The 26,716-nt window shown below is 48.8% G+C and overlaps 1 protein-coding gene across 2 annotated transcripts in view; it reads left to right on the forward strand.

Annotated features, from left to right (window-relative positions):
• The window catches only part of ZSWIM9 (zinc finger SWIM-type containing 9), a 215,793-nt gene that overhangs the window by 30,346 nt on the left and 158,731 nt on the right, over nucleotides 1-26,716 (forward strand). For both annotated transcript variants that reach the window (XM_075327598.1, XM_075327599.1), the window contains exons 2-3: nucleotides 4,359-4,456; nucleotides 8,297-9,366. In XM_075327598.1, coding sequence (XP_075183713.1) covers nucleotides 8,377-9,366 — 990 coding nt within the window. In that variant the 5' untranslated portion in view covers nucleotides 4,359-4,456; nucleotides 8,297-8,376. The remainder of the gene's footprint in view (nucleotides 1-4,358; nucleotides 4,457-8,296; nucleotides 9,367-26,716) is intronic.

Genomic DNA, 26,716 nt, shown 5'->3' on the forward strand with positions numbered 1-26,716 from the left:
ACTCGATCGCATACACTCACACACACTCACGATATCGCACATACCTGTACAATCGCGCGCACACACTCACAATATCCGGAGATATCACATGCTTCCCATGTGATCCTCTCGCAGGTCCTGGAAGCTCACTGCACAGCATCGCAAGCGCAGACACACACTCACAATCACCCCTGATGGGGACCTTGTGACACACACAGCGGCGGCGGGCAGAGCTGGGGGAGCTGCGGCAGCGGGCAGAGCGGGGACTTGGGAGAACGGAGGGAGGGGGGTGTCATTGGAGACGGTAACGGCGGGGTGGAGGGGCGGCGTCAGTAGCTGGGGCAGAGCAGGGGCTGGGGAGAACGGAGGGATGGGATGTCATCGGAGACAGTAACGAGGGGACGGGAGGTGGCCCGTACTCACACATCCCGGCGGGTGATAGGGTTAAAGTGGAGCAAACAGCACATGCTGTGAGCTCCACAATAATGGCGCTGAACTCCTCCCTATGTTGTGTTCTGGACAGCCCAGGGGGCGTGTCCAGGTCACAGCAGACGCCCACTGTAACGTACTTCATGGGGTCGGAGCCCGACTATCAGAGTCTATGCATAGGGGCTGCCATAAAGGAAGGAGTTACTGTCGTTACACACACGGCAAATCCAGCATGGCAGCCCCCAGTGCCCCCAGTAAAATAAGAATTACATAAAAACTAAATAAGCAGCGATTTTCATTTTGTATTAGAAATACTTGATTTCATAATCATTATTTTTAATACAAAAATAAAATACCGCGATACCTTCCCTTTAATATTTTTGGAAGTTGGAGTGGTTTTTTTTTTTAGATTTGGCTATCTTAGGAGGATATCTGTATGTGTAGGTAACTATTACTGTGCAGAATTATTAGGCAACTTAATAAAAACCAAATATATTTCCCTCTCACTTGTTTATTTTCACCAGGAAAACCAATATTACTGCATAAAATTTAGAAATAAACATTTCTGACATGCAAAAACAAAACCCCAAAAAATTAGTGACCAATATAGCCACTTTTCTTTATGATGACACTCAAGAGCCTACCATCCATATATTCTGTCAGTTGCTTGATCTGTTTACGGTCAACAATGCGTACAGCAGCCACCACAGCCTCCCAGACACTGTTCTGAGAGGTGTACTGTTTTCCCTCCCTGTAGATCTCACATTTTATGAGGGACCAGAGGTTCTCTATGGGGTTCAGATCAGGTGAACAAGGGGACCATGTCATTATTTTTTCAGCTTTGTTTCTGGTGTCCTTCGACAGCTCTTTGGTCTTCACCATAGTGGAGTTTGGAGTGTGACTGTTTGAGGTTGTGGACAGGTGTCTTTTACACTGATAACAATTTAAAACAGGTGCCATTATTACAGTTAATGAGTGGAGGACAGAGGAGCCTCTTAAGAAGAAGTCATCTGTGAGAGCCAGAAATCTTGCATGTTTTAGGTGACTAAAGTCTTATTTTCTACCATAATTTGGAAAAAAAATCTTGCCAAATCAGACAAGGTGATTTTAAGGATTTGTTTTCTCATTTTGTCTCTCTTATAGTTGTGGTCTACCTATGATGTCAATTACAGGCCTCTCTCATCTTTTTAAGTGGGAGAACTTGCACAGTTGGTGGCTGACTAAATACGTCTTTCGTCACTGTAGGTACTTTCTCCACTCCTAAATGTAGACAGAATCCTTTGACATTCTGCTGTTGTTGCAAATTAATGATGAGTACCTCATTCATGTGCAGCAGGAAAAACTTTAAAATCATGACTATGCTTGGAATATTAGTATTCCCTAAATATATAATATTCTAGCTGTAGTACCCGAGTGTTGCCCGGGATAGTAATTGTCTCTCTGTGTGTCGCTGTCTTCTGTCTCTCTGTCTGTGTCTTTCTTTGTCTGTCTGTGTCTTTCTTTGCCTCTCTGTGTCTTTCTTTGCCTGTCTGTGTCTTTCTTTGCCTGTCTGTGTCTTTCTTTGCCTGTCTGTGTCTTTCTTTGCCTGTCTGTGTCTTTCTTTGCCTGTCTGTGTCTTTCTTTGCCTGTCTGTGTCTTTCTTTGCCTGTGTCTTTCTTTGTCTTTCTTTGTCTTTCTTTGTCTTTCTTTGTCTTTCTTTGTCTTTCTTTGTCTTTCTTTGTCTGTCTATGTCTCTGTCTGTCTGTTTCCATCTCTCTGTCTCTATTTGTATCAGTCTAACTGTCTCCATCTCTGGGTCTGTCTTTGTTTGTCTCTTTCCCCGTCTGTCTCTTTCCCCGTCTGTCTCTTTCCCCGTCTGTCTCTTTCCCCGTCTGTCTTTATCCCCGTCTGTCTTTATCCCCGTCTGTCTTTATCCCCGTCTGTCTTTATCCCCGTCTGTCTTTATCCCCGTCTGTCTTTATCCCCGTTTGTCTCTATCCCAGTCTGTCTCTATCCCAGTCTATCTGTTTCCATCTCTGTGTCTGTCTTTGTCTCTTTCCCCGTCTGTCTCTATCCCAGTTGGTCTCTATCCCCGTCTGTCGCTATCCCCGTCTGTCGCTATCCCCGTCTGTCGCTATCCCCGTCTGTCGCTATCCCCGTCTGTCGCTATCCCCGTCTGTCGCTATCCCCGTCTGTCGCCATCCCCGTCTGTCGCCATCCCCGTCTGTCGCTATCCCCGTCTGTCGCTATCCCCGTCTGTCGCTATCCCCGTCTGTCTCTATCCCCGTCTGTCTCTATCCCCGTCTGTCTCTATCCCCGTCTGTCTCTATCCCCGTCTGTCTCTATCCCCGTCTGTCTCTATCCCCGTCTGTCTCTATCCCCGTCTGTCTCTATCCCCGTCTGTCTCTATCCCCGTCTGTCTCTATCCCCGTCTGTCTCTATCCCCGTCTGTCTCTATCCCCGTCTGTCTGTCTCTCTGTCTCTTTCCCCGTCTGTCTCTGTCTATCTTTTTCTGTCTTTTTCTATCCGTCTCCCCACTGACCTCTTATTACCTCACACATAATCTTCTTATACTAACAGTTTATTTTGTTCCTATAGCAACCACTGACAGTTGCTATTAATAGCCTGTAGCTCCCACCTCCATTCAGTTTAATGGAGGCAGGATTTTGGAGAGTAACTGTAAAGCGCAGAGTTAAATTTTCCCTTCAAAACATAGTCTATGACGTACCCATAGTCACATGAGGTGTCTGTGCAAAATTTCTTGAGGAAGCTGTAGATGGGAAAGAAAGGCGCAATAGGGTCTTACCCGATTTAAGGGTGAGAAAGACAAGGAGGGTAATACACTGACCTGATCAGGTTGTGCCAGTCACAACCCCTTTGCAGACGTTAGTGAGTGCCTGGGTGGTTCAGCAGCGGCCCCATTGAGGATGAGGTATCATAAAAACAGAGGAAAAAGAACGGGTTTCATGCCGCGCTAAAAACCACAAGATGGTATGTTGAAAAATTTATATTCTTTTATTGAGCAATTCCAACGCGTTTCAGAGGCATGTCCGCCTCCTTCTTCAGGGTAAAAAAAAAAATCATACTGGTATAGAAGAAGTAACTTTATATAGGGGCGTCCAGAAAGAGCCATGCTCCTATCCGTGACCTCATCACCCCATGTGGTGTAGAGCGATGACTCATAGCCACGAAAAGTGAAACAACGTCATAGAGAAAAAAACACACATGAGCTTCCTAATGTTGAACATTAGGAGAAGTGACATAAAAGTGGATCAATAATACACCACCAATAAAAATGACTTATAACAAGATAAATTGTGTGTGTTTTTCTTGCTAAAAAGAAAAAGAGAAAAAGGAGAAAAAAGAGAAGAAGAGAGAAAAAAATGATGAGGAAATGGCTGCAAAAGAGATGTGGAATTGACAGGCTCGAACCCAGGGGATCTGTGTTAGAGTGGATGGGAGATCGTCCTTTTGACCATTACTCTGTCCAAGATATTATGAAAAAAATATATATATAATGTTTGTCGATTCCTGATATAAAACCACTAATCCACATGCTGCTACTCCAGGATTCTTAGTTTTAGCCGATCATTTCTGCTTTGGATGGTTTGAAAGGTTCTCAAATGTTCTGATGACTAAATGTGCGAGCGTAACCTAAAGTGTTTTATCTGACTAACAGACGTCAAACAAGTGTTGCACCCAAAGATCTCACCTCTATATTGCTTATAGTCTGTAAAGTCTGTGGTTCTCGCCACCATCAACTACACAGTGTGTGAAGCTGTGCTGTTCTGCTCCACACAATGAGCGGATAACAGCGGATCGGTGGGTGGAGTCTCAGGCCCCTACTAATCTAATGTTGATCTATCCGAAGGGAAAAAATTTCAGTGGTAGAATTTTATGCAGAAATATGAAAAGTTGATGCCCTAAAATTTCACAGTACCTCATAATGCTTCTGTTACTTTGTTTTTCAGGCTTTGCATTTTCCACTAATGGAATATATCCTATAAGATGAAGATGTAGGTGATGCCAAGTGACCTGCCTATTTAAACATCTCAACTCTTTGTCCTGGGTGGGTATAGATTAAAGAGTCAGTTTTATAGTAGTACTTTTATGCAAAGTGGACATGCATTTGTGATGTATTGTTCTTGTACATTTTTGTGACTACACAAAAGCTTTACCTATGGAATGGGAGCCTGGCTATAACTTGAACAAAAAAGAAAATCCAGCGCGATCCTCAGGGTATAATGAAAGTCCAAAGTTTATTTGAAAATTTCCATTAAAAATATAGCGGTTTAGCAGATAATTAGGAGTGGTGTATACCTCATTGAACTACGCGTTTCGACACATAGTCTTAGTCTTGTTCGAATGAGGGTTAGGATGTCGGTTACTTAAAAGGAACACTCACACCCATACTAATCAATATCATGTGTGTATTTTTGCACAAGTTCTCTGCAGAAAAATCACATGTTTAAAATAGAAAAGGTGCAAGTGGATAAAAGGTATACACCACTCCTAATTATCTGCTAAACCGCTATATTTTTAATGGCTGACAGCTGTCTCTGCATACACTGCACTAATACGTGGGAGACTGTGAATCACTGAATTGCACCTCCCACTGGACTCATGTATATACAAATTCCAGGGATTTCAATTACTACACTTCAAGTTTTCTTCAAAAAGTCCTACGAAAAGGTACAGCAAACTGATAGAGGATAACGTCTTGTTTCAGGCCATTTCATGACCAACACTGTTTTTTTTTTATGTTAGTCTATGTGCATCAGTCAGCATAATTGTTCACCAGTGTTGCTCTATAAATCTTTATTCTAAGCAATAGACATTTTCTTATTTTTTTGGCACAGTTTAGGAGTATATAAAATACTAAGTACCGTATTTTTCGCTTTATAAGACGCACTTTTCCTCCCCAAATTTTGGGAGGAAAATGGGGGGTGCGTCTTATAAAGCGGTAGCGGGGGGGGTCCTGTCTGAGGCGATCGGGCGGCCGGGTGCCTGTGGCTGCATGCAAGCGGCCGGGTACCTGTACTTGCGTGCAGCGGCAGCCGGGTACCCGTGGCTGTGTGCGGGCGGCAGCGGGTGCTGTGTGGGGTCGGCAGCCGGGTACCTGTGCTTGCATGCGGTGGCAGACGGGTACCCATGGCTGTGTGCGGGCGGCAGCCGGGTGCTGTGTGCGAGCGGCAGCCGGCTGCCGCCCTCACACAGGTACCCGGCTGCCGCCCTCACACAGTCACCCAGCTGCCGCCCGCACACAGCCATGGGTACCCGGCTGCCACCGCACGCAAGCACAGGTACCCGGCGGCTTGTACGCAGGGTGGGCGGGCAGCCTGCTGGCTGCCACTCTGTGCATGCGGGGCGGGCGGCTGTGCAGCTTACCAGCTGTCCGCGGTCCCACTTTCAAATGATGGCGCCGGTGGAGCTCTTGGATGAGAGCTCCATCTGCGCACGCGCTGCTCCGGGAGTCAGCGCGTGCGCAGATGGAGCCCTTGGATGACAGCTCCATCTGCGCATGCGTCGCTCCGGGCGCCATTACTTGAATCGGGACCGCGGACACACTCCACCACTGAGCCGTCGCCGCCGCTCCCACCACTGAGCCGTTGCCGCCGCTGCCACCACTGAACCGGGACCGCGGACACACTCCACCACTGAGCAGTCCCTGCCGCTGCCACCACTGAGCAGTTGCCGCCGCTCCCACCACTGAGCCGTCGCTGCCGCTGCCACCACTGAACCGGGACCGCGGACACACTCCACCACTGAGCAGTCCCTGACACCACTGAGCAGTCGCCGCCGCCGCTGTCACCACTGAACCGGGACCGCGGACACTCACTGCACCGGCCTGCTGCACGGCTCACCCGCCACGGCTGCTGCCGCCACCACGGACCCCACGGATCCTGCCACCGTGGACGCCACCGCGCCTGCAACCACGGACGCCACGGCACCTGCAACCACGGACCCCGCTGCCACTGACCTGCCGCGCCTGCCAGCACAACCTGTGCCTCCTGTGACCCCGCTTCACCACCACTGCTGCCCCCCTCCGGTAAGAGAACACCGGAGTATTAATCGGACCCCATTTTTCTTTTTTTTACCTTTTTTTATGTCTAAGTTTGGGGTGCGTCTTATATTCCGGTGCGTCTTATAAAGCGAAAAATACGGTAATTTATAGCATTTTTTTCCCAAACAAGAATATTGTAAAGTATGGACAGATTATAGCAGCAGCAGGAAAGAAGAACTCAGGGACTAATGATTTCTTCACATTCCCTAAAACAGGTAGGGAACCTCCGGCTCGCAGGCCGTTTGCGGCCCGCAGTGAGTTTTCCTGCGGCCCTTAGATACATTCCCGGGGATCGCAGTGCTCGGGCGGCAGCTGCGGTCTCGCCGGTTGCTGTCTTTTTAAATCCCAAAGGTGATGTGAAGATGGACACGCTGCTGTGTGCGCATACTGTGAGGTCCTAACGCTGCTCGGGGCTTACCTTGTGGGCGGGGCAAGCAGCACGAGTTGCACTCCTGTCCCACAGAAGAACAAGAGGAGCAGCAGCTTTACCGGCCTCCATGCTGCACGTGCCTCCCAGGGCTGTGTGCCAGCCCCCAATACTGTGTGCCAGCCCCCAATACTGTGTGCCAGCCCCCAATACTGTGTGCCAGCCCCCAATACTGTGTGCCATTCCCCCAGTGGTGCGTGCGATTCCCCCAGTGCTGTGTGCGATTCCCCCAGTGCTGTGTGCCAGCCCCCAGTGCTGTGTACTCCCGAATATTGTGTGTACCAGCTCCTTGTGCTGTGTGCCAGCCCCCAGTGCTGTGTACCCCTGAGTATTGTGAGTGCCAGCTCCCAGTGCTGTGTGCAGGCCACCAGTGCTGTGTAACCAGGAAGTAGTGTGTGTGACAGCTCCTAGTTTTGTGTACCCTCTCAGTGCTTTGTAATCCCCACTGTTGTCCGGGCCCCCCCTAGTGCTGTCTATGCTTTATTGATGATATCTATGATCCCCCAGTACTGTCTATGACTCCCTAGTGCTCTCTACCACATAATGCTGTCTGTGCTGCCGCCAGCAGTGTTGTCCATGTCATGGTCAGTGCTGTCTGTGTCCCCAGTTGCGTCTGTACCCTCCTAGTGCTCCTCAGTGCTCTGTAACACCCAGTTCTGTGTGCTACCCCCCCAGTGCTGTGTGCCATCCCCCAGAAACTTTGTACTTGCCACTGTTGTCCGTGCCCCCATTGCTGTCCGTGCCTCCGTGGTGATGTCTATGCTTCCCCAGTGATGTCCGTGCCTCCTCCAGTGTTGTCCATGCTGCCCGTGCCACCGCTAGTGTTGTCTGCGCCCGCCAGTGCTATCCGTACTCTCCAAGTGCTATCCGTGCCCCCCAGTGATGTATATGCCCCAGCCTCTCCAGCAATGTATATGCCCCTCCTGTGATTTTTATGGCCCCAGTTTCTCCTGTAATGTGTGTACTCCCAGTGTCTCCTGTAATATATGCTTCCCAGCCCCTCCAGAGATGTGTTTACCCCCCTGCGTCTCCTGTAATTTATGTGCCCTGACGTCTCCTATAATGTCTTTGCCCACAGCCTCTCCAGACCGAGACAAACCTGGAAAAGCAGTTGTGAAAAGCAATATGATCAATATCGCCTAACACCAAGCCGCACCAAAGAAAAGTAGCTCCAGCCACCACAGTAGGGATAAGTTAATTAATTTTTGTTTGACCAAATATACCAGGGTAATTTTCAAGTTGATAATTTTGTGCGGCCCCCGAAGGATCGTAGAATAGTCCAAATGGCTCCCAGCAGTAAAAAGGTTCCCCACCCCTGCCCTAAAATAACAGTACATGTTGAGAGGTTGTTTAGTTGGATATTGATGCATTTCAACTTTATTTCTGACTTTGTGCTTTTTCTTTTTCTTCTCTTTTAGGTTGCCTCTTAAGTACATTGGGGAGGAGTTATAAATTGGAGTAAAATACATCTAATTTTGAGTTGGCAAAATTATCAATCATGGCGGCGTTCAAACCTGAGGCAAGGAAAGTGAGGTCACTAAGTCTTGCCGGAATTGCTCAAGTCTCCAATGATATATCTAGAAAATTTTTGGATCGCAGTGATTTGTCCAGACTTTTAAGGATTGCTTCAAATTTTCTTAAAGATCACACTCAAGTGCTGGTGGAACTAGATAGTTTTTTTGTTTTTGATCCAAATGCTAAAATAAAACTTGTATTTGTAGAAGACAGTGTTTTAGTTAAGAACATTTTTGTTATGTCTTCATCAATGCAAGAGTTGGCACAGAAAAACCCTGAGAATCTCTATATCGATTTCTTAAGTAATATTGGCCCTGGACTGAATTTGTACAGTGTTTCTTGTGAAGATGACTCTGGATGGAAGATGTGTGCTTGCTGCTTATCTAAAACAAACAACCAAGACACATTAAGGTTTCTTATCGTTTCTGTTTTGCAAAGTATTCCAAAAATGAAAGCGCAGATCAAATCCATTATGATACACCCAGAGATTTCCGATTCTTTAGACCTCGGGATGCTATTGCCAAACACAACAGTTACACACTGTATGTTGTTAATCGTTAAGGTCCTAGAACAGAAGGTTGCTCATTTACAAGTAGAAACCCAAAGTCAAATAAACTCCATCATACAAGCCTTGTTTCATGCAAGATCACTGAAAGTCTACAATCGCCAGCTTAGTGACTTGAAGGTGTCAAGCCCTGTGGAATTTTACCAATATTACATTGATGCCTGGCATCCAAGTAGGAAATTATGGTGCACAAAAGACAGCAAAAGGATTAGAACTGAAAAATCAATAAACTCTTATGTTACATCCCTTCATTACACATTGATAACAAAAATGGGCATTTTACCATCCCTCTATCAGTGCTTACGGGTCATTCTTCGCCAAACCCATGAATTAGAAAGTGTTCCAGATGCTGTTGTTGAAGTGGATTCTGAACCAGTGTTATACTCACCCCTTAATCCAGAGGAGCAGGTATGATAATATGGACATTATGCATGAATTATGCTCACTGTGTGCATGTTTTATGGTGTTACATCTGTACTCTGCTATTTGTACTTGTTTGTGATGTCTCTGTAAAGTAGCACAGTGTTTTAATCCTATGCACATGAGGTGTTAAGCGCCTGGATGTGACAGAGCATTAAACCACTGCCTCCACAGATTGTTTCCCTGCCGAGAACAGCCTGTAGTTTAATTGGTAACTTTGCCTGTGACATCAGGCAGGGTAATGAGACAGTAAGCTAAAGAGGTTGCACCAGATCAGCTAATGCATAATTTGCATATGAAAGAAAACACAGATTACTTGCGAATGTAGCATCAGAAAGAAAGTATAAGGGATGATGGATTTATATTTGGTGAATTTACATTTCTTTATCGTTCCTTTGGGAGACCCATACCATGGGTGTTTAGCTTCTGCCTCCGGAGGACACACAAGGTACTACACTTAAAAGTGTAGCTCCTCCCTCTGAGCTTATACACCCCCTGGTAGCCAGTCCTAGCCAGTTTATTGCTTTGTGTCAGGAGGCATACATCCACACATGCATTCTCATCTGATTTGTTTGACTTTTGGAAAGAGTTTGAAGAAAAGCGGGTCCATGTCTGGACTCCCGGCATGTCCCTTCTCACCCCACTGTGTCGGCGGTGTTGTTAAGGTTGATTTACAAGGCTGAAGCCTTACATGCCGCGCTCCTTCACCATTCCTTCTGGGCTCTGGCTTGAAGTGGGAGCCAGCACGGTCTCCATGCCTGGCAGGAGTCCGGTCTCCATCCACAGCCCCTTGAGGATTCTGTTGGACCGGAGCACTCATCCCCAGGGACATGGCCCTGCGTCTCAGCAGCTAAGTACCTGAGACGTTTATGTTGGGGGTCCCGGTTCTTTATTGTAAGGGGAGAGTATGCTGTATGTGATTGTTTTAACTTTTCCGGCGGATTCTCTAGCTTTTGCCTGAGAACCGCGCCGATGGTGCCTGCTTGTCGGCCTCGCCACTTAAATTTAGGCCCCTGCTTCGCCGGAGGCCTAGTTTCATTTTCCTGCCCTTGCATGTCACTCATGCAGAGGGACAGGTTCGGCTCGGCCGTTCTACACAGGGGAGGGACACTCCCCACTGCTGGGGCGTCCCTCCTTCCCTGCAGGTCTCTATAGCCCTCCAGTTCCCGGCCTTCCGCCTCGTCCGCTAACTCAGCCAAGGATCAGAAATCCAACTGGCGCCCAAAAGCGCGTCCGCAGAAGACCGCAGGAGGTTCTGCCACTAAGGCAGCTTCCTCATGACTCTCGGCCTGCTCCAGCCACGTCCTTAGTCGGTGGCAGGCTCTCCCACTCTGGCGACGCTTGGTTAAAGCAAGTCTCCGATCAGTGGGTGAGAGACATCATATCTCACGGCTACAGGATAGAATTCTCTTCCAGCCCTCCAAACAGATTTTTTCTCTCAACTCCCCCCTGCTCCAAGGCCGCCGCCTTCTCGCAGGCCGTGGCGTCCTTGCAGGCAAACGGAGTGATTGTCCCAGTTCCCGCTCAGGAACGGTTCAGAGGTTTTTACTCAAATCTCTTCCTAGTTCCAAAAAAAGGACGGTACCTTCCGGCCCATCCTGGATCTCAAGCTTCTCAACAAGCATGTCCGGGTGCGGCATTTTCGCATGGAGTCTCTGCGATCAGTCATTGCCTCTATGACCCAAGGGGAGTTCCTGGCGTCCATCGACATCAGAGATGCCTATCTACATGTGCCAATCGCAGTGTCACATCAGCGTTGGTTACGTTTTGCGATAGGAGAGGATCATTTCCAATTCGTGGCTCTTCCCTTCGGGTTAGCCACGGCCCCTCGGGTATTCACCAAGGTCATGGCGGCAGTGATTGCGGTCCTGCACCTCCAGGGGTTAGCAATGCTTCCTTATCTGGACGACCTTCTGGTCAAGGGTACATCCAGCGCAGACTGTCAGCGGAGTGTTTCGCTCACTCTCGCCACCCTAGCCCAATTCGGGTGGATTGTCAATCTTCCCAAATCCACTCTGACTCCGACTCAGAGTCTCACGTGCCTAGGGATGCAGTTCGAGACTTTGCCGGCACTTGTGAAGTTGCCCTTAATCAAACAGCAGTCTCTCCGGCTAGCGGTGCGCTCTCTCCTGAGGCCCCACCGTTATTCCCTCAGGCGCCTGATGCAGGTGCTGGGTCAAATGGTGGCCTCCATGGAGGCGGTTCCCTTTGCCCAGTTCCATCTGCGTCCTCTGCAGCTGGACATTCTCCGCTGTTGGGACAAGCGGCCTTCCTCCTTACAGAGGTTAGTGGCTCTGTCGCCACGGACCAGGAGCTCTCTTCAGTGGTGGCTTCGACCCCTCTCCCTGTCCCAAGGGCGCTCCTTCCTGACTCCGTCCTGGGTGATTCTCACCACGGATGCCAGCCTTTCCGGCTGGGGAGCGGTACATCACCAACACAGAGCACAGGGCACTTGGACTCCGTCCGAGTCAGCCCTTTCAATCAATGTGCTGGAAACCAGAGCTGTGCTTCTAGCTCTCCTAGCCTTTCACCACCTGTTGGCGGGCAGGCACATTCGAGTCCAGTCAGACAACGCGACAGCGGTTGCCTACATCAATCACCAAAGCGGGACACGCAGCCGCCTGGCAATGTTGGAGGTCCAACGCATTCTTCAATGGGCGGAGGACTCCAAGTCCACCATATCCGCAGTCCACATCCTTGGCGTAGAAAACTGGGAGGCAGATATCTCAGCCGTCAATCCGTGGACGGTGGCGAGTGGTCCCTGCACCGGGCAGTGTTTTTCGGTCAATCTGCCGCAAGTGGGGCACTCCGGACGTGGACCTAATGGCATCCCCGTCACAACAACAAGGTTCCGGTTTATGTGGCTCGCTCCCACGATCCTCAGGCCTTCGCCGCTGACGCTCTGGTTCAAGACTGGTCCCAGTTTCGTCTGTCCTACGTGTTTCCCCCTCTAGCTCTCTTGCCCAGAGTCCTGCGCAAGATCAGAATGTAGGGCCGTCGAGTCATCCTCATTGCACCGGACTGGCCCAGGCAAGCTTGGTATCCGGACCTGCTCCAACTGTCCGTGGAGATGCCGTGGCATCTTCCGGACCGTCCAGACCTGCTCTCGCAAGGTCCGTTTTTCCGCCCGAATTCTGCGGCACTCAAATTGACGGCGTGGCTTTTGAGTCCTGGATTTTGAAGGCTTCTGGTATTCCTCCTGAAGTAATCTCCACTATGACTCGGGCCCGTAAGTCTTCCTCCGTCAAGATCTGTCACAGGACTTGGAAAATTTCCCTGTCCTGGTGTCGCTCTTCCGGCCATTCTCCTTGGCCATTCTCGTTGCCGACCCTTCTGTCTTTTTTACAGTCCGGTCTGCAGCTAGGACTGTCCCTCAACTCTCTCAAGGGACAAGTCTCAGCTCTATCAGTGCTGTTCCAGCGGCGTCTCGCCCGGCTGGCTCAGGTCCTCACCTTCATGCAAGGTGCGTCTCACATCATTCCGCCTTATCGGTGGCCCTTGGATCCCTGGGACCTTAACTTGGTCCTCACGGTATTGCAGAAACCCCCTTTCGAGCCCCTTAGGGAGGTTTCTTTGTATCGTCTTTCTCAAAAGGTGGCCTTTCTAGTTGCCATAACTTCTCTCAGGAGAGTCTCTGATTTGGCTGCGCTCTCCTCGGAGTCACCTTTTTTGTTTTTTCACCAAGACAAGGTAGTTCTCCGTCCGACCCCGGACTTTCTTCCTAAGGTGGTCTCTCCCTTCCACCTTAACCAGGATATTTCCTTGCCTTCCTTCTGTCCGGCCCCTGTTCATCGCTTTGAGAAAGCGCTGCATACTCTAGATCTGGTGCGTGCTCTCCGGATTTATGTGTCTCGCACCGCTGCGCTTAGGCGGTGCACCTCTCTTTTTGTGCTAACCACAGGGCGGCGCAAGTCGACCTTGGCCCGTTGGATTAGATCGACCATTTCGGACGCCTACCAGAGTACTCAGGTGCCTCCCCCGCCGGGGATCAAAGCACACTCTACCAGAGCTGTTGGTGCCTCTTGGGCTTTTAGGCACCAGGCTACGGCTCAACAAGTCTGTCAGGCTGCCACTTGGACTAGCCTGCATACCTTTTCGAAGCACTACCAAGTGCATACTCATGCTTCGGCAGATGCGAGCTTGGGCAGACGCATCCTTCAGGCGGCTGTCGCCCACTTGTGAAGTTAGGCTCCGCCTACTTCTTAGTTTTTCTGTTTATTCCCACCCAGGGACAGCTTTGGAACGTCCCATGGTATGGGTCTCCCAAAGGAACGATAAAGAAAAAGAGAATTTTGTTACTTACCGTAAATTCTTTTTCTTATAGTTCCGTATTGGGAGACCCAGCTCCCTCCCTGTTGCCTGTTGGCAATTTTCTTGTTCCGTGTGTTATCACCGGCTGTTGTCGTGGACAGAGTCTCCGGTTGTTCCAGTTCTTACTCGGTTCTACTTGTGGGTGGCTATTCTCCTTCAGCTTTTGCACTAAACTGGCTAGGACTGGCTACCAGGGGGTGTATAAGCTCAGAGGGAGGAGCTACACTTTTAAGTGTAGTGCTTTGTGTGTCCTCCGGAGGCAGAAGCTAAACACCCATGGTATGGGTCTCCCAATACGGAACTATAAGAAAAATAATTTACGGTAAGTAACAAAATTCTCTTTTTCAAAGAACTGCATGACTAGATTTGCAATTTTGTAGGGTAGGTATTGGATTGATCATACCCACAAAATCCCTTTAACCCCTTCAGCCCCCGGGCATTTTGTGTTTTTCCGTTTTTGTTTTTTTCCTCTCTTTCTTCTGAGAGCCGTAACTTTTTTATTTTTCTGTCAATCTTGCCATATGAGAGCTTGTTTTTTTGCGGGTCAAGTTGTACTTTTAAATGAAACCATAAGTTTTACCATACAGTATACTGGAAAATGGCAAAAAAATTCCAAGTGCGGACAAATTGCAAAAAAAGTGTGATTGCACAATCGTTTTTGGGATATTTTATTCACCGTGTTCACTATATGGTAAACCTGATGTGTTGTTGTGATGCCTGAGGTCAGTGCGAGTTTGTTGACACCAAACATGAATAGGTTTACTTGTATTTAAGGGGTTAAAAAAATTCAAAAGCTTGTCCAAAAAAGTGGCGCACGTTTTACGCCATTTTCCAAAACCCATAGCGTTTTCATTTTTCGGGATCTGAGGCTTAGTGACGGCTTATTTTTTTGCGTCTTGAGCTGACGTTTTGAACGGTACCATTTTTGCGCAGATGCTACATTTTGATCGCCTGTTATTGTATTTTGCGCAAAATTTGCGGCGACCAAAAAACGTAATTTTGGCGTTTTGGAATTTTTTTTTGCCGCTACGCCGTTTACTGATCAGATTAATTGATTTTATATTTTGATAGATCGGGCATTTCTGAACGCGGCAATACCAAATATGTATATATTTTTTATTTTTTTAACTTTTAATTTTCAATGGGGTGAAAGGGGGGTGATTTGAACTTTTAGGTTTTTTTATTTCTTAAAACTTTTTTTTAACTTTTTTTTTTTTTATTTTACTAGTCCCCCCTAGGGGGCTATAGCGATCAGCAATCCGATCGCTCTGCACTATCTGCAGATCACAGCTACAGAGCTGAGAACTGCAGATTTGGTGCTTTACTTTCAATGCCGGCTGTATTCCGGCATTGAGAGGAAGTGACTCATGTTAGCTACAGGCGTCATCACATGACCCTGTGCTACCATGGCAACCACCGAAAGTCACCTGATGATGTCACGTGACTTCCGATGGGGGCGGGGTATGTCACTGTCATGGCGGCGCGCATATTCATCTCTCGATTCCACCCGTGACTAGCAGGCACACATGTCAGCTGTTGAAAACAGCTGATATGTGCACGGATCGCCGCGACCTGCCCACGGCAGGGGGCGGGGATTAACCTCACACGATGCATGAAGTACCCAGTACGTCATGGGTCGTTAAGGGGTTAAAGGGAATCTGTCAGCAGGTCTTTGCTATGTAATCTGACAGCAGCATGAGGTAGGGACAGAGACCCTGATTCCAGTGTTGTATCACTTTCTTTTTTGTGTGCAGCAGGTATGATGGTCACAGTTTTCTCTGTAAGGGACACATTGCTCTAATGAGGACTTTGCTCCTACATCATGCTGCTCTATTGCCCCAACACTGGTTATAGATTCCCTTTAAAGAGATTGTGGCAGTACATAACATTGAGGAAAAGGCTGTGACAGGATTTAGCTTTTGTTATTGCAACTTCTTGTCTCCTCCTTTTCTACCTGTTGCTCAATAATACACAAGGATTCTACTTCCTTTGCTTCTTAACCCCTTAACGACCCATGACGTACTGGGTACGTCATGGTGACATGGTACTTAACGACCCATGACGTACCCAGTACGTCATGGCAAAATCGTGGCCCCTCTGCCTGACCTCAGGAGGGGTAGTGTCTTTCCCCCGGACCTACAGAGGCTGTGATTGGCTGACGAACGCCGCTCAGCCAATCACAACCACTGTGATGTTTCAATTGAAAATGGCTGAAACCTTGAAGTCCAGCCATGATCAGTGCAGCTGTAGCACTGATCATTGGCTGGAGCTGGGTGAACTTTGTTTCACCCACCCCCAGTTCTGATTGGAGAGATCGGCTTTGTGACTGATCTCTCCAATCTGTAGAAGACAGCATACCTTGGATCTGGGGCCGGTGACCTGTAGGTGACCACTCCCCTCAGCTTCACTCCATCTGTGAAAGCTGAGGAGAGTGATCCCTGCAAGTACCATTCGGTAAGTGCGCCCGATCAACCCCCGCCACCGATCAGCCCCCGTCACTGTCCCCTTTCACCCACAGCAGCAGTAGTCACCGCCCCCGATCCACCACCGCAACTGCCTCCGATCTGCCACCGTCCTCCTCCATCTGCTGCTCCCCCTCCATCTGCCACCGCTATCCCCCATCAGCCGCTGCCCCCCTCCATCCGCCACTGCTCTCCCCATTAGCCGCTGCCCCCCTTCATCCGCCACCGCTCTCCCCATCAGCCGCTGCCCCCTTCATCCGCCACCGCTTTCCCCATCAGCCGCTGCCCACCTTCATCTGCCACCACTCTTCCCATCAGCCGCTGCTCACCTTCATCTGCCACCGCTCTCCCCATCAGCTGCCCGCTCTCTCCCACCTCTCACCCTCCTGCATCTGCTGCCCCCTCTCCCACCTCTCACCCTCCTGCATCTGCTGCCCCCTCCCCCACCTCTCACCTTTTTGCATCTGCTGCCCCCTCTCCCACCTCTCATCCTCCTACATCTTGCATCTGCTGCACCCTCCCCCACCTCTCACCCTCCTGCATCTGCTGCCCCCACCTCTCACCCTTTTGAATCTGCTGCCCCCTCTCCCACCTCTCATCCTCCTACATCTGCTTCCCCCTCCCCCACCTCTCACCCTCCTGCATCTGCTGCCCCCTCCTCCACCTCTCATCCTCCTGCATCTGCTGCCCCCTCCCCCACCTCTCACCCTCCTGCATCTGCTGCCCCCTCCCTCACCTCTCACCCTCCTGCATCTGCTGCCCCCTCCTCCACCTCTCATCCTCCTGCATCTGCTGCCTCCTCCTCCACCTCTCATCCTCCTGCATCTGCTGCCCCCTCCCCCACCTCTCACCCTCCTGCATCTGCTGCCCCCTCCCCCACCTCTCACCCTCCTGCATCTGCTGCCCCCTCCCCCATATCTCACCCTCCTGCATCTACTGCCCCCCCTCTCCCACCTCTCACCCTTCTGCATCTGCTGCATCTGCTGCCCCCTCCCCACCTCTCACCCTTTTGCATCTGCTGCCCCCTCTCCCACCTCTCATCCTCCTGGATCTTGCATCTGCTTCCCCCCCACCTCTCACCCTCCTGCATCTGCTGCCCCCCCACCTCTCACCCTCCTGCATCTGCTGCCCCTCCACTCCTCACCCTCCTGCATCTGCTGCCCCCTCCCCCACCTCTCACCCTTTTGAATCTGCTGCCCCCTCTCCCACCTCTCACCCTCCTGCATCTGCTGCCCCCTCCCCCACCTCTCACCCTCCTGCATCTGCTGCCCCCTCCCCCACCTCTCACCCTCCTGCATCTGCTGCCCCCTCCTCCACCTCTCACCCTCCTGCATCTGCTGCACCCTCCCCCACCTCTCCCCCTCCTGCATCTGTTGCCCCCTCTCCCACCTCTCATTGTTTTGCATCTGCTGCCCCCTCCCTTGTATTTGCTGCCCCCTCTGCCACCTCTCACCCTCCTGCATCGGCTTCCCCCTCCCCCACATCTCACCCTCCTGCATCTGTTGCCCCCCCTCCCCCACCTCTCACCCTCCTGCATCTGCTGTCCCCTCTCTCACCTCTCACCCATTTGATGCATCTGCTGCTGCCCCCTCCCCCACCTCTATCTGCTGCCTCCTCCATTTGCTGTGATCCTGCTGTCTAGATCCATCCTGTAAGGTAGCTATCCCCAATTTCACCTCCGCCCCTTACCCCCATTTTATGGATAAAGTAACATTTTTGTGTAAAAAAGTATTTTCATTTTTTCCTTCTACATTGCTTTGGTTGCTGTGAAGCTCCTAAAGGGTTAATAAACTTTTTGGATGTGGTTTTGAGCAGAGAGAGGGGTGCAGATTTTAGAATCGAGTCACTTTTGGGTATTTTCTGTCGCCTAGGTTTCTCAAATCACTCCAAATGTGATGTGGTACCTAAAAATTTTGTTTTTGTACATTTTTTTGTAAAAATGAGAAATTGCTGATGAACTTTAATCCCTTCTAACTTCCTAACGAAAAAAATTGTATTTCGAAAATTGCGCTGGTGTACAGTAGACATGTGAGAAATGTTAATTAGTAACTATTTTGTGTGACATAACTCTCAGATTTATGGGCATAAAATTTCAAATTTTGAAAATTGCGAAATTTTCAAACATTTCGCCAAATTTCCGAAATTTTCACAAATAAACGCAAAACATATCTGCCTAAATTTACCACTGACATGAAGTACAATATGTCACGAAAAAACAATGTCAGAATCGCCAGGATCCGTTGAAGCGTTTTAGAGTTATAACCTCATAAAGTGACAGTGGTCAAAATGGCCAGGTCTTTATCCCCTTCACGACCCATGACTGATCTATCCGTCATGGATCGCGTGAGGTTAATCCCCGCCCCCTGCCGTGGGCAGGTCTCGTGATCCGTGCAAATATCAGCTGTTTTCAACAGCTGACATGTGCCTGCATGTTACGAGTGGAATCGCTTCCACTCGCAACATTTAACCCCTTACATCTCGCTGCCAGTCTGGCAGCGAGATGTATATGCGCGCGGCCATGATTTTCACTTACCGCCGCCCCCCACTGGAAGTCACGTGTGGGATCACTTGACTTTTGGTGGTTACCATGGTAGCACAGGGTCATGTGATGACGCCTGTAGCTATCATGAGTCACTTTCGGTTTCACTAGGCCCGGAGCCGAGTGAATCAGGAAGTGATCATATCTGCTGTTTACAGCTGTGTAACTGTGGTCAGCAGATAGATCAGAGCGATCGCATTGCTGATCGCTATAGCCCCCTAGGGGGACTAGTAAAATAAAAAAAAAAGTAAAAAAAAGTTTAAAAAAAAAAAAAATATATATAATACCTAAAAGTTCAAATCACCTCCCTTTCACCCCATTGAAAATTAAAGGGTTAAAAAAAATAACATAATATACACATATTTGGTATCGCCGTGTTCAGAAATTCCCGATCTATCAAAATATAAAATCAATTAATCTGATTGGTAAACGGCGTAGAGGCAAAAAAATTCCAATCGCCAAAATTACGTTTTTAGGTCGCCGCAAGTTTTACGCAAAATGCAATAATAGGCAATCAAAATGTAGCATGTGCGCAAAAATGGTACTATTAAAAATGTCAGCTCGAGACACAAAAAATAAGCCGTCACTGAGCCATAGATCCCAAAATATAACGCTATGGGTTTCGGAAAATGGCGCAAAACGTATGCCACTTTTATTGGACAAGCTTGTGAATTTTTTTAACCCCTTAAATACAAGTAATCCTATACATGTTTGGTGTCTACAAACTCGCACCGACCTCAGGCATCACAATGACACATCAGTTTCACCATATATTGAACATGGTGAATAAAACATCCCAAAAACTATTGTGCGATCACACTTTTTTTGCAGTTTTTCTATACTTGGAATTTTTTACTGTTTTCCAGTACACTATATGGTAAAACTTATGGTTTCATTTAAAAGTACTACTCGTCCCGCAAAAAACAAGCCCTCATATGGCAAGATTGACAGAAAAATAAAAAAGTTACGGCTCTCGGAAGAAGGGGAGCAAAAACAGAAAGCGCCCGGGGGCTAAAGGGGTTAAGGTGAAAACAGGCTGGGGGCTGAAGGGATTGAATGGCTACATTCTGTATATAGGTTCACATTTCCGCCTAAATGTATCAATCTCAATCCGCGGCTCTGGTAAACAACAGAACCCGTTTGGCGGATTACGTTGTTTCCCATAGACTTGTATTAGTAGCGGATTGCGACTGATGACCTTGCGTTGCATCCGCTGCGCGCCTGTCAGTCGTTTTTGGACTGACCGCCGGGCGGAAACAACGCAGAATGTAACTTTTTTGGGCCGTCAAAATTAACGCACCGCGCAGGAATCCGTCGCAATCCGTCGCGCTTGTAATGTTTGTCTATGGTGCTGGATTCCGTCATAATATGACTTACACAAACGGGTCATGACGGATCCGTCAAAAAACGGACGCACAGCGGATGTAACGGATCAGTTTTTTCACAGGATTCCTGTGAACGGAATCCTGTGAAAAACACATCCGTTGCGTCAGTTTAAAACAACGGAAATGTGAACCTAGCGTAAAGTAAGATAAAAGCACAGATCTGCCCTGTACTCTCCCACTCTTTACCTACTTAGGCTAAGTTCACATTTCCGCTAAAATGTATCAGTCACAATCCGCTGCTCTTGTAAACAACGGAATCCGTTTAGCGGATTCCGTTGCTCCCATAGACTTGTATGAGCAGCGGATTGTGACTGAAGATGCTGCGTTGCACCCTCCGCCCGACTGATCAGTCGTGGAACGACTGACCGCCGGGCGGGAGGAATGCAGCATGTAACGTTTTTTGAGCAGTGCGATCCGTCGGATTTCGCTGCGCATGCTCTCTGGCTCCCTGCACACGTCACCAGCTTTGGTTGGTTACCCGATATTTACCCTGGTTACGGTGCAAGGAGCCAGCACTAAGCGGTGTAGGCCCGTAACCAAGGTAAACATCGGGTGCTTTGCTGTTACCCGATATTTAGTCTGGTTATGTGTGCAGGGCCCGCCCCCTCCCGCACTCCGCACATGTATGTACACACACACACACACACACACACCTGTCCCCAGCCATGCAGACAAGCACTGCCACTGACACCCTCGTCTGGACCCGCCCCCCGCTTGGCTCCTCCCCCTCCCGCACTTCGCATGTACACACACACACACACACACACACACACACACACACACACACACACACTCACCTGTCCCCAGCCATGCAGACCGCAGCACTGCCACTGACATCCTCAGCGCCTGGCCCCGCCCCCCGCTCGGCTCCGCCCCCTCCCGCACTCCGCACATGTATGTACACATACACACACACACCTGTCCCCAGCCATGCAGACAAGCACTGCCACTGACACCCTCGTCTGGACCCGCCCCCCGCTCGGCTCCTCCCTTTCCCGCACTTCGCATGTACACACACACACACACACACACACTCACTCACACACACACTCACCTGTCCCCAGCCATGCAGACCGCAGCACTGCCACTGACATCCTCAGCGCCTGGCCCCGCCCCCGCTCGGCTCCGCCCCCTCCCGCATTCAGCATGTGTATACACACACACACACACACTCACCTGTCCTGCAGTCCCTGCGGCACTGACGTCCTCAGTGCCACGGCCCCGCTCGGCTCCGCCCCCTCCCGCATTCAGCATGTGTATATACACACACACACACACACACACACACTCTCACACACTCACACACACACACACACACACACTCACACACACTCACCTGTCCTGCAGTCCCTGCGGCACTGACGTCCTCAGTGCCACGGCCCCGCTCGGCTCCCCCCCCCCCGAACTCCGCCCCCCGCACACAACGGAATCCGACAAAGAATTCTGTTCTTTGTCATCCGTTGTACAGTGTTGTACAGCGCATCAGTCACATGCGTCAAGCGACGCATGTGACTGATACAAAACAACGGAAATGTGAACTTAGCCTTAGTGGTATTTCTTAGCTCAGAAGCAGGTAGTCTCACAGTTGTCAAAATATTGAGACTTCAGTGAATATCCGCACGGAATACAGCGGAGCACGGTATACGGAGGAGCATGGAATACAGCAGGGCGTGGTATACAGTGGCGCACAGAATACAGCAGAGCACAGTATACAGTGAAGCGCGGTATACAGCACAGTATACAGCGAAGCGTGGTATACGGAGGAGCACGGAATACAGCAGAGTACGGTATACAGCAGGGCGCAGAATACGGTGGTGCGCGATATACGGAGGAGCATGGAATAGAGCTGCGCGCGGTATACGGAGGAGCACGGAATACAGCACAGCGCGGTATACAGCGGCGCACGCAATATAGCGGAGCACAGTATACAGAGGAGCACGGAATACAGCAGAGCGCAGTGTACAGCAGGGCACAGACTACAGCAGCGCACGGAATACAGCAGAGCACAGTATACAGTGAAGTGCAGAATACCACGGTATACGGAGGAGCATGGAATACAACAGAGCGTGGTATGCAGCAGGGCGCAGAATACAGCGGCGCACATTATACAGCAGAGCGCGGTATACGGAGGCAAACGGAATGCGAGCGTGCGTGTGGCAGAGCATTGCGGGCGGGTGTGTGGCAGCATTGGCGGTGGGTATGTGGCAGAGCATTGCGGGCGGGTGTGCGTGCGTGTGGCAGAGCATTGCGAGTGTGCATGTGGCAGAGCATTGCGAGTGTGCGTGTGGCAGAGCATTGCGAGCGTGCGTGTGGCAGAGCATTGCGAGCGTGCGTGTGGCAGAGCATTGCGAGCGTGCGTATGGCAGAGCATTGCAGGCGGGCATGCGTGCGGCATAGAATTATGAGCGTGGGTGTGGCAGAGCATTGTAAGCTTCAAACTGAAGTAGTGCGCATGACTCAAACTCCGGGGTCATGTGCACTGAGCCGAAATCCAGCGATGGCAGCGGAGAGGTAACTGAGATCATCCTGTAACGCTGCATATTCAATAGCATGATAGCACACCCACAGGGGCGTACTAACATGCTAATGGGGGGCGATTGACTGGGGAACTGACGCCCTTGGGACTAGTCCCCTCGCTCATTAGTATACGGTAAAAGATCTTTAGAAATACGTTTTTTAAAGACCCTTTCTCTATGCGAGTATATACAGGGACGGTTATGCAGGGATTTGCAATATGCATCCAGAACTGCTCGTGCTTCTGGGAGCATATTGGACCTGACAGGTTCCCTTTAAGAGTGGAAAATATCAAACTTTTTAATTTTTTTTTTATATTTTGCTCAGTTAAAAACAAATAATATTTAAACAAAACATTAATACTGTACATTTTTTCAGTTCTTGAATTTATTTTCTTTTTTTACGTCATCTTTCCTTTAATTCTGCCTTTAGGAAAGGCCAGAGTTTTAATCACTAAATTCAACATGAATTACTAGTTTCTGTAATATCTCCATTTGCTACATAAACTTTTTAAGGAGGTCATAAAACGTCTATAACGTAGTTGTACCAGCTGCCCAACACCTTGCCACTACTGCACAATTTTTCTTTAACCCCTTCATGACTTTTGACGTATGTTTACACGACTGATGACGTAAACTCACAGGGGCTATGTTCGAAAGCCTCCTCCAGGAGCTCGGCTTAAGTGATAGCTGCCCTCCATCTTTCACAGCCAGGGACCATTCGCACACCGTCCCTGGCTGTTTAACCCTCTAAATGCCGCGCTCAATAGTGATCACAGCATTTAAGGGGCTGGAAGAGAGAGTGCGCTCCCTCTCCCACCCGATTGGGACCCCCGCTACGTGATCACGGGGTGCTGAAACTGCCATGGCAACACAAGGTCCAATGAAACCTCCTGGTTACCTGGCTACGGCAAGACTAATAGACAATGCCAGAAGTACGGTCTAACCAGTGTTCTGACAGTGCTGCATTGACAGGTATAATCCAGTGTAGTGCTTATGCATTGCAATGGGTTATAATTGCGATCACAGTAATAAAAGTTAAAGTTCCATATACCGTGTTTCCCCGAAAATAAGACATCCCCCGAAAATAAGACATCCCAGGAGTTTTCAGGGATGCTTTAATATAAGCCATCCCCTGAAAATAAGACATAGCTGCGGTCAATAATGACGTGTCATGCAGCGGTGAAAGAGTTAAAGACACTGCAGGACACTTCATTATAGGCAGCGGGCACCCCCAGAAGAGAGAAGACAGAAGAAAGAAGACCCCCGATCATACTCACCAGACACCGACCGGTAGCAGGTGAGCGCATCAAGGTCCTGCAGCGGCGGAACACACACACACATACACACACACACACACACACACATAAGAACAGACACACAAACACATCAGATCACAGTCACTCACTCTCACACACACCTCACACACACACCAGATCGCATCCACACACTCACAACATCAGGCAATATCGCTTGCTTCTCGGCGGCGATACTGTGCATGCAGTGACCTTCCAGGACCTGCCGGAGGATCACATGGCCGGAAGCATGTGATATCTCCGGATGTTGTGAGTGTGTGAGCGCGTATGTGCGATATCGTCAGTGTGTGTGTGAGTGTATGCGATCGGATGTGTGCGTGTATGCTGTCTGATGTGTGAGTGTGTTCTGATGTGTGAGTGTGTGTGTGTGTGAGTGTATGCGATCGGATCTGTCAGTGTCGGCAGGGGGCAGAGGAGCACGGCGTGCAGCACAGCTGCTGGGACCGCCAACCGGAGGGCACGGAGAAGTGGTGTGTGTGTGTGTGTGTGTGTGTGTGAGATCTGATGTCAGCCAGACGCAGGGGAGCACAGCTGCAGGGAAATCACAGGGAGAAGTGTGTGTGTGTGTGTGTGTGTGTGTGAGAGATCTGATGTCAGCCAGACGCAGGGGAGCACAGCTGCAGGGAGATCACAGGGAGAAGTGTGTGTGTGTTTGTGTGTGTGAGATCTGACGTCAGCCAGACGCAGGGGAGCACAGCTGCAGGGAGATCACAGGGAGAAGTGTGTGTGTGTGTGTGTGTGAGATCTGATGTCAGCCAGACGCAGGGGAACACAGCTGCAGGGAGATCACAGGGAGAAGATTGTGTGTGTGTGTGTGTGTGTGAGATCTTATGTCAGCCAGACGCAGGGGAGCACAGCTGCAGGGGGATCACAGGGAGAAGTGTGTGTGTGTGTGTGTGTGTGTGTGTGAGATCTGACGTCAGCCAGACGCAGGGGAGCACAGCTGCAGGGAGATCACAGGGAGAAGTGTGTGTGTGTGTGTGTGTGTGTGAGAGAGATCTGATGTCAGCCAGACGCAGGGGAGCACAGCTGCAGGGAGAGCACAGGGAGAAGTGTGTGTGTGTGTGTGTGTGTGTGTGAGTGTGAGAGAGAGTGAGAGCCAGCCAGATGCAGGGAAGCACAGCTGCAGGGAAGCACAGCTGCAGGGAGATCACAGGGAGAAGTGTGTGTGTGTGTGTGTGTGTGTGTGTGTGTGTGTGCGCGCGCGTGAGATCTGATGTCAGTCAGGCGCAGGGGAGGCGTGCAGTGTACCTGATGGGAGATCACAGAAGGATCTGGGAGCCATACAGACGCCCTGGGCTGGTAAGTATGACGATCCTGGGATGGGGGGGGTCTGCTTTTTGTGGGGGGTAAACTTACCCCCAACCATGTCTCCTCGCCAATAAGACACCCCCTGAAAATAAGACATAGTGCTTTTTTCAGGGCAAAAAAAAATATAAGACAGTGTCTTATTTTCGGGGAAACAGGATAGGGACTAAGTAAAAAAAATAAATAAAGTGAAACTATATTTAAAGAAAATAAATAAAATAATGGGAAAAAATATAGCAATAAATATGTATATTTATGTAAAAATGAACAAAAAAAAAGTAAGCATTTGGTATCGCCTCTTCCGGAACAAACTGATCTATAAAACTCTCACTAGTTAACCCCTTCAGTGAACACCGTAAAAAAAAAAAAGTAACAGCAACTCTGTCTTTTCATCATACAGTTGACAAAAAAGTGGAATAAAACGCAATCAAATGTCATATATCAATAAAACTGATATTGTTGAAAACGTCATCTTGTCCTGCAAAAAACATGCCGCCATACAGCTCCATCAGCGAACATGTAAAAAAAAAAAGCTATAGCTTGTAGAATATAGCAATGCAAAAATATTTTTTTTATGAAATTGTTTATACAAAACATAATTTTCTTTTTATAAATGTGGTATTACTGTAAGGCTGTGTGTGCAAGGTGCGTTCTTTTATGCAGATTTGGTGCACTTTTGTCACAAATCTGCATGATTAACCTTATGTCAGCAAAGTCAATGAGATTTCTGAAGTGCTGTGCACATGTTTTTTTTTTTTTCAGATTTGGTGCAGAAAATAATCTGCAGCATGTCCATTATTGATTTTCCTGCGTTTTTAGCCCTCTCAGCCATTGACTTTATTAAAAAAAGCATGCGTTTTTTTCGTACGTTTTTGGGGCGTTTTTTCTACCAGAAGGCGCAGATTTCATGCAGAAAATTCGTGCACCAAATACTCAGCTTGCGCACATTGCCTAATCGTACTGATCCGAAGAATAAAGAAACAAACAATGAATAAGGACACAGTCCAAAACATGTTTGTCTTTTTGGATTTGGCTATTGTATGTGTTACTTTTTTTCTTCTGGATTTCCTATCTTGGTGATTTTATGGATATTTTGTAATAACTATTTTTTTTTTTTTCTGGAACCTGGATGCTGTATTTTTCCTCTGCTTTGTTATACAGTTTTGCACTACCTTATTTTGCTGCTTGATCGTTCATAGATAGGAGTGCTGACTTTACAAAACCTTATTTTTTATCAAAAAATAAATCGATCTTATTACTTTTACAAAACTGTGAACGGTATAAAAAAATCAAAACAATCCCAGATTTGCTGTTTCTTATTGATTCTGCCTCAAAAAGCGATTAAAATGTAAAAGCGTCAAAACATTAAAAAAAATAGATAAATGTGGTATTGCTGTAATCGTACGACCCAAAGAATAAAGCTGTCTTATAATGTTTAAGACCTACTGAACAGCGTAAAAAAACCAATTCCTGAATTGCTGTTTTCTCTTGATTCTGCGATAAA

This window comes from Anomaloglossus baeobatrachus, chromosome 11 (genome assembly GCF_048569485.1).
Source record: "Anomaloglossus baeobatrachus isolate aAnoBae1 chromosome 11, aAnoBae1.hap1, whole genome shotgun sequence".
Classification (NCBI taxonomy): Eukaryota; Metazoa; Chordata; class Amphibia; order Anura; family Aromobatidae; genus Anomaloglossus; species Anomaloglossus baeobatrachus.